This window comes from Papaver somniferum, chromosome 4 (assembly GCF_003573695.1).
Source record: "Papaver somniferum cultivar HN1 chromosome 4, ASM357369v1, whole genome shotgun sequence".
Lineage (NCBI taxonomy): Eukaryota > Viridiplantae > Streptophyta > Magnoliopsida > Ranunculales > Papaveraceae > Papaver > Papaver somniferum.
Window position 1 is genome coordinate 134,137,249 of NC_039361.1, and position 8,280 is coordinate 134,145,528.

General features: G+C 36.9%; 2 protein-coding genes across 3 annotated transcripts; one reads left to right on the forward strand and one right to left on the reverse strand.

The window, feature by feature from the left end:
* The first annotated feature begins 2,111 nt into the window (after nucleotides 1-2,111).
* On the forward strand, nucleotides 2,112-4,533 carry LOC113276639 (PHD finger protein ALFIN-LIKE 4-like). Of its 2 annotated transcripts, none has more exons than XM_026526264.1 (4): nucleotides 2,112-2,400; nucleotides 2,533-2,794; nucleotides 3,270-3,408; nucleotides 3,674-4,533. In XM_026526264.1, exons 1-4 carry the CDS (start codon nucleotides 2,307-2,309, stop codon nucleotides 4,238-4,240), a joined length of 1,062 nt encoding a protein of 353 aa, XP_026382049.1. In that variant the 5' UTR covers nucleotides 2,112-2,306; the 3' UTR covers nucleotides 4,241-4,533. The 2 variants fall into 2 exon arrangements, with proteins under 2 accessions (XP_026382049.1, XP_026382050.1); XM_026526265.1 differs by having other exon boundaries at nucleotides 3,692-4,533.
* A 1,586-nt stretch (nucleotides 4,534-6,119) lies between these two features.
* LOC113276641 (50S ribosomal protein L27, chloroplastic-like) lies at nucleotides 6,120-7,936 on the reverse strand. The gene is made up of 3 exons (XM_026526266.1): nucleotides 7,556-7,936; nucleotides 6,605-6,706; nucleotides 6,120-6,513 (listed from the first exon to the last, which is right to left on the reverse strand). The coding sequence occupies exons 1-3, from the start codon at nucleotides 7,874-7,876 to the stop codon at nucleotides 6,331-6,333; spliced, it is 606 nt and encodes a 201-aa protein (XP_026382051.1). The 5' UTR covers nucleotides 7,877-7,936; the 3' UTR covers nucleotides 6,120-6,330.
* Nucleotides 7,937-8,280: the final 344 nt, after the last annotated feature.

Consider the following 8,280-nt stretch of genomic DNA (forward strand, 5'->3'; position numbering starts at 1 on the left):
TGCTTCAGAAATCATCTTCAGCTGCAACTCACTCAACTCAAGGTTTTCAGTGGACTTCGCAATAGCCTTCTTAGTGGTCCTAATAGTCTTCGCAAGCCCCCACAAGCCCCTGAAACCGCCACGGTATAAACTTCGTGGTTTTCCATCTTCTTTCTTACGCTTATTAGCACCTACACAATAACAAGAACCAAAAACTATTACAGTACATATCAATATGGTATATCAAATATGTAGTTACATCATCAATATGTAGTTGTAATATCTACCAAGTCTTGAAACTACATATTATTAACAGTACATACGAGAATATAAGTATCTACCTCTACATATTTATATGTAATATGTTATCAGAGTATAAGTATTTACCTCTACATATTGATATATAATAGTAGATACCACTACGTATTATTTTAACTACATATCGATTTTGTAATAGTACGTATGACATATGTATCTGCTTTGATACAGTAAAAATGTAAAAACACTTTATACCAAAAACAAGCGCAACAATGCATCAGTACATACTCATAAACATATGTTATTAAGGATACATATTATTCATATGTTTTGTTCTTATATGTAGTTGTACTACATACCTTCTACATTTGCTTTCCCCCCTTTTGTTTTTGGTGAAGGAGTAGCAGCTCTCAAGGCAACTGCTTTCTTCCCCTTCTCTTCCCCTACACCATATCAAATATGTAGTTAATGTATCTACCATGAACATGAAACAACTACATATCAAATACCACAACATACTGGTAATTTTATAACTACATACTGATAACTACATATGAACCACAATTTACGGGGGTCGAGGGGGCAGCGCCCCCTCGTTATTAAGAATTATCTTCAGTTTTAACATTACAAACCTTCTTTCAGGGGCGCTTTTGCTTTCCCCCTTTTTGCTTTTCCCTTTCCTTTTGGAGAAGGAGTAGCAGCTCTCAGGACAAGTGCTTTGTCCCCCTTTGCTGGTGGTAAAGGAGTAGCAGCCTTTGTCGCTTTTTTTCCTTTTGCTCTAGCAGTTGCCGCTGCTGTTTTTCTTTTGCTTTTTTGCTTCAGGAGCAGCATCTGCTTTCTTTCCTTTGGTTTTTGCTGTTTTTGTAAACCAAAACTTTTGTACACATTACATATCAGTATGGTACAACATATAACTTGTCAAAATGAAGTACAAATTGCAGACAACATATTGATATGTAGTACACATATAAATTGACATACTAAACTTTAGTATGTATTAGTTAAACAACACTACATTTCAATATGTAACAGTACATATTTTAGGTTTTGGGAATATTGCATTTTAATATGAAGTACATATTAAGCTTTGTTTTTGATTTGATTTACCTTTTTCCTGAGGAACCTTACTCATACTTCTTGTTGTGGGAGATTTAGCAGTAGCGGAGGTTCCTGTTGGTGAATCATCGGTAGACTTCCTTCTTCTTTTCACTGGTGTACGAGATTTAGCAGTAGGGGAGGTTTCTGTTGCTGAATCATCGACAGAAGCAGGGGACACTTCTGTTGGTGAATCATCGTCAGATTTCTTTCTTCTTTTCACTGGTGATAGAGATACTTCAGTAATTTCTTCTGTAATCGTCCTCTTAATTTTTCTACTTGTACCCATTTCTTCTTCAATTGAATTTAATGAAAATTAGGTCAGATACTGAAAGAAGAAGCAGTTTTTGTTTCTGATAATGGTGATTTTTCGATCTTTTTCTGATAATGGTGATTAATCCATTGAGTTAGGTTGCGGAAGAGAGACGAAACAGTTTTCTGAATGTGAAGAAAGACGAAGCAGTTTGCGTTTTTCAATTTAGGTTGCAGAAGAGATAGAGAATGCAACTGTAAAAAAACTGAAAAGAAAACGGACGAAAACTGTACACATCACGTGGTCCAGGACATATAGGTAAAATAACATGTTTTTAAACTTTATTGGACTAGCCATTAATTGTTATATCCCGCTGGACCAGCCAGTAATCCGAGTCGGATTTTCTGGACTAAACGGTAAATCCCTCGAATATCGTTTCGATAAGTACGCCGACCACATTACATATAACGGTTTTCGGATAGGTTTATGTGCCCCGCTACACTCATCACGCCATCAAGGTGAAGACTTCACATGGACCCACTGACACGCAGACTACTAACATTTTGCGCGGCAGAAATCTGATCAGAACTGTAGTTTCCGGTCCTCAATATTTCAAACCCAGGAGAAATCTCTTACAGAAAGATATTCCCTTTTCTCTATCTCGTTCCTGCATTCAGTCTTCATTTCTTGTCGTCGTTAAGAATTTTAGGGTATTGAAAAGATGGGTGGTGGTGGAAGAAATCCAACAACAATTAAAGAAATTTTCTCAGATTTTAAAGGAAGAAGAGCTGGTATCCTTAAAGCTCTTACTATTGGTAATAATTACTCTGTATATTTCAATTTTACACGGTTTAATTACTTCCCTTTGAAAAATTTTGTTTAATTTGGATTTTAGGGTTTATAACCCTTTTCCTAATTTGTTCTGTTTGGTTAACATTTTCTTTTAGATGTTGAAGAATTTTACTGGCAGTGTGATCCAAAAAAGGAAAATTTGTGTTTATATGGGTTTCCTAATGAGAAATGGGAGGTTAATTTACCATCTGAAGAAGTTCCACCAGAGATTCCAGAACCTGTATTGGGTATTAACTTCGCTAGGGATGGTATGAAAGAAAAAGACTGGTTGGCTTTAGTTGCTGTTCACAGTGATTCATGGTTACATGCTCTTGCTTCCTTTTTCAGTTCCAAATTTGGACTCCAAAAAAATGACAGGTATATACCTTGTAATTATGTATATCTTCAGTACTTTTTGTGTGGTACATGTTTATGGTTGAGTTTGTAAGGACATACTAATTCTCCAGCTTGCCCTATCACTTGGTTATGTGTGTGCGTTAATGTTTGATGCTTGCTGGTGTGTTAGTTATGTGCTTACTTCAATGAATTCATTGATAGGCTGATTTGAAATGAATTGCTTTCGTTCCATAGTTAGTTTAACTTATCAGTCTACAGATTGTGTTGTAATCCACCATTAACTTATGGCAACGTTAAATAATTTAAGTTTCTCAGACTCGAGTTAGTCTCGAATTCTGTATATTAGCCCCTCCTAAGCTCATTCTGATGTGGAACATGTTTGTAAGTTCTTATGAAATGTCCTTAGGCTTTATGACCAAATATAATATCGTTTCCTGTTCCTTTTGAATTTTCTTTTGCTTTGAGAGTGCTGGTAACTCTTGTATTTGTGATGCAGGAAGCGTCTACTTAATATGATGGTTGAACTCCCGACAGTGTTTGAAGTTGTTACTGAAGCTGCAAAGAAACAAAAAGTAAAGAAGAAGTACTCAATTTCGAAGCACAACAGCAACAAATCCAAGACAACGTCCAAAGTGGTAAAAAACTGTTTCAATATTTGTCTAATGTTAGAACGTATGATTGTGATTATTATTAGATAGTAGAGTTTCTCTGGTACATAGAGCAGAATGTTCCATGACCTTGAATAATATTTCTTTTAATGTTAATTGTATGCTGTTTCTTGGCTTTCCAGAAGTGTTATTATTTAGGTGCCGGATTGCGTACGCCTAGGATGTCCATAAAAATCCAACTTTGATGGCATCTTTTTTATTTATTCTATCACTTATTTGGAAACTAATGCAGCGAGTTCCCGAAACTCAGGCCAAGCGTTCCAGGATGTCTTCAGAGGAAGACGAAGAGGATTTAGAGGAGGACAGCGAGGATGAGGACAGGAGTACTTTGTGCGGGGCATGTGGTGAACATGGTGAAGATGAGTTTTGGATCTGTTGTGACAAATGTGAGAAATGGTTCCACGGGAAATGTATGAAGATAACCCCAGCTAGGGCTGAATATATCAAGCAGTACAAGTGTCCAGCTTGCTCCAACAAAAGAGCAATTTCGCGAGTATCCGATACCCAGGTAAAGTTCTCCAAAGCGATGTCTCCAATTGAAGATGAAGAGGGTCTAGAGGAGGAAGACGAGAATGTGGATGGGCGTACTTTGTGCGGGGAAGACGAGAACGTGGATGGGCGTACTTTGTGCGGGGCATGTGGTGAGAAGCCGGACTTGGATTTGCGTGAGTTCTGGATTTGCTGTGACATTTGTGAGACATGGTTCCATGGAAAGTGTATGGAGATAACCCCTGCTAGAGCTAAACATATCAAGCAATTCAAATGTCCAGCTTGCACCAACAAGAGAGCACGCCATTGAGACGGTGTGCAGGTTCTTTCTCTCCTTATCTCTCCTTATCATTTTGTAATTTTCTAAAGGGTGACATTGCTAACTGCCTCTTTCTTGCGCCTTGGTTATACATAGCTTGGTTTTGAGTACTTGGCTTTTGGAGTCTGCCTGTCACAAGAAATTCAACTCTATGTTTAGGTCTAAAAATTCTCAAATAGGGCTGCTAATGTATATTTTGTTGGAAATTGAATTTGCCCTTTTGGAGCCACTGTTAATGTTTATAGTTTTTTACTTGATAATGACTAAAAACTATCATTTATTACTAAGCCTCTGTTTATCAAAGCTTTTTTTCGGTTAGTCCTCCGTGTGTGTTAAATTGGTATATAAAGAAACTGAATTTTTCGGTATTTTTATTTCTGTAATGGCTGGGGAGTCTGAATGGAATTGTTTTCTTCATTGAAACTACTGCTGATATTTAATGGTTGGGAATGAAATACTAAGAGAGTTTTGGATTAAACTGGAAAGTAACTCTGACACTGGCTGCTCAACAATCAGATGAACTATGGGTTGCTGCACTGTAGGAATGATTGCCGCACCTTTTGTTTGTCTAGGCATTTAAGTGGCTTAGAAGAGGTTGGACCAGTTTCAGGACTCGGAAATTGGTTTATGATGTAGTTACGTCATTGAATGAATTTTGAACATGTCGAAATGTCCATACGAATCTGGGTGAAACTCTTAGAAGCAAATGATGTAGATGCGTATACACTGCATTGAGTGTGTGGTGGATTTCGCAGTTTAAGCAGGACCTCTATCCTGCAGCAACTTTACTTTTTTCATTTTCCTCGACCTCAGAGTGAATTGTTTGTATTTTGTTTCTTTCCGTAACAGGTTTTATTTGTCACAGCGTAAAAGGCAACATTGATCGATCTATTTTATTCAGATGTGGGTGAACAAAGAAAGTTTCGTTGATATGAATATAAGTGCCAACTTTTTTTTTTTTTTGTTGCAAACTTTATAAAATGACCTGGTCCTGGAAGAGGGGATCCGCTTTATAAAATAACCTGGTCCTGGAAGAGGGGATCCGCCGGTCATTGAAATAATTTAGGTTCGGTCAGAAAATATATCTGACATCAAGTGGCTTTAGTGCTACGGTTTTGTGAAAATTAAGCATTAAACAAATAGTATGTATCATTTAAACTCATTTATGTCTTACGAAGAAGTTCCGTGCCTGAGTCTGTCAATATTGGTTCATCTAAATTTCAGTTTTAAGTTCTAAGGTTCTGGAAGATACGATCTGGATTTGAAAATTTTAAATTTAATAGTCTAAAGTGCTGGAAGACGCGATCTAAACTAATACGCCCAAGTATGATGCAACCAAATCAAAGTTTTGCTGTCTTCTGCAGGATGAATAAATGATCCGTGCAACCCTGCTGTGATAAATTGCTCTGATAACTAGTTAAAAGCTCTATCTGATCGACTTTGGTCAAAAATGCAATAGTAAGTCGGAGGCAGATTTCACAAAACAAGCCCCTAGTTTGGCCTATTTCACTAGACATTACTAGAAGTGAATGTCTACTGTAATTGCAATTTCATTGTCTAAAATTGACTATTTTCAGAAACCAAGTCTAAAGAGTATGGCAAGTAAATTTTCTGAATGATCCGGTTTTGTGCAGCCACTTTATAAGTGAAGTGAATCACACTTTCTTCACCATGGAGGGTTAAGCCACCTTTAGCAGGCATGGCAGCTCAAGCAGCTGCTAGTTTAATACTCTACCCATACTATTGAAATGTAAACTCTTCCAAAAATCATTGCCAAATTTAAGTAGCCAAAGATAAAATTTCCAAGATCATCAGCAGACAATATTTTGAAGGAAAAAAAGAAAAAGAAAGGTAGAATTCACAAACAGAAGAGACAGAAAAAACAAGAATTGTCATTGGCTCTGTAAGATTAAATGTATACTGATATCTTTACGGATCCAAAACAAATGATACACAAAGAAGGTAAACAAGGGAACTTGATTCTAATTGTAGAAGCCTACTTCTTACATGTCAAAAGGAAATGCAGATTTCTGCAAAACAAAGACAATCGCCTTCAGAGTCAAGCTCATATGGATACTGGATTAACAAAGTGAGTTACTTTCAGAGCCTTCTTCCTCTACTGAAGCTAAGATCAATTGAGGCTTCAACACAATTCCTTCTTTTCTAGCTTTACGGCGCTCACGTTGCATCCTGAAGGCCTCTCTCTTCCGTACTTTGTAACTGTCAGGGTTCTCAGGCACTGGCACACGTGGGTAAACACTTACCTGTTGAAATGCAACCATACCATAAATTGTCAGCATAAGCATTACTGCATGTCTAAAAATAAACTTAAGATTTCAACAATTATCATCTGACCTGTTTCCTGTCTGGTCCGTACTTTTCAAATTTCACTAATCCATCAATTAAAGAGAAGATGGTATGGTCCTTGCCTAGTCCAACATTCTTCCCTGGATGGACCTGCAACATCACCCACAAATCAAGGTTTACATTCGACAAAAAGAAGATTGTACCTTCTTTTTTTTTGGATCAGCAAATAAACTAAAAAAGAAAAATGTAGCCAAATATACATGAAACCGGTGGCAACTATTAAAAGAATCGAAGCTCAGTGAACAAGAGCAAAGACACACACCACTTGGTACTTCAAGGAGGCTCAAAGGGCACATATTTCAAACTGTTCACAAAGATTATACACACATTGCATAACAATGTCAGGAGACCAGGTAACATTTCAAATGGAGGGTTTTATATGGACAAGAAGAACAAAGTTACACTCTCGAATACCAAATAATAATCTAGAACATCTTCTACTCTTAGTCCACAGAAAAGCAACTACACTCTAAGTAACCCCTAAACCTTACAGGTCGTTCAACTATGGCAGGCAATTCTCTTCTTTTGTAACGGAAAGACTAAGCTGTTAATTACAATTCTTGTGTTTATGATACCCCCGAAAAATTGGATAGCAAACATTAAAAGCAAAACCTAATTCAACTGTCTATTTCCAATTGAAATTTTTCAAAAAGCACAAACTAGCATTTCATAAACTCGATAATGTACCACATAAAGCTCCGCGTGTCCAATCCTAGACAGATATTCAATATGCAAACGATATTCAAACAGAAAGGAAAAGAATAAGCAGTGTTATCTATGGTTTCACACCATCACCACTACCCCCTCAATTTACCACTAAAACAGCATAATTTGAACTTTACAACAAAACCCAAAAAGGATTTATCATTTTAACCCTTAAAAATGTAACATTTCAAACATTAAAATCAACAGCAATCACAAAATTAGAGATTTTTGTACCTTGGTACCGCGTTGCCGAATGATAATAGCACCAGGTTTAGCAACTTGATCACCATAAATCTTAACACCAAGTCTTTGACCTTTAGAGTCACGACCATTCTTAGTACTACCAGCTCCTTTCTTATGCGCAGACTCGATTGTCAGTGGAATTGAAGGGTTTTGAAACAAAGGATATGATATACATAACTTGTTCCCGTTAGTAGTGGTGTAAATTGAATCAAAATCTCCTCTAAAGAAACTACACGAAGATGAAGATGATGATGATAGTGAGAGTCCTCTGAATGCACCAACCAGGTTTACACTCATTGCTGTTGCTGCCATTTTTGTTTGTCTTCAAGTTTTTTTTCCAGTGTAAAATAAAGATGAGAGTTTTCTTCTTTGTATGTGGGAAAAAAACCTTATCTTAGAGAGTGATGGGTGCTCCACCAACACCACCAGGCTTAGGGAACGGGCTCGGCCTTTACTCAGGTTAACCAGCCCAAAAAGTGAACATCTGCGGGACGGGTACGTGTGCGTCGTGTGGTAGATGTTGAATGGTAGATGATAACCATAAGATCTTAATATCGTGGCTAATTGGAGACCTACGACAAAAATAAACATTTTGAAGGAAAATAAAAAACCTAGTATCTAATTAATTTTGTTAATGGTTAAGTTGTCCCATATTAATCAGTGTTATTTCGAAAAAAGTTGAAATTTTGAATCTTTTTTGAGAATTAAATTAAAAT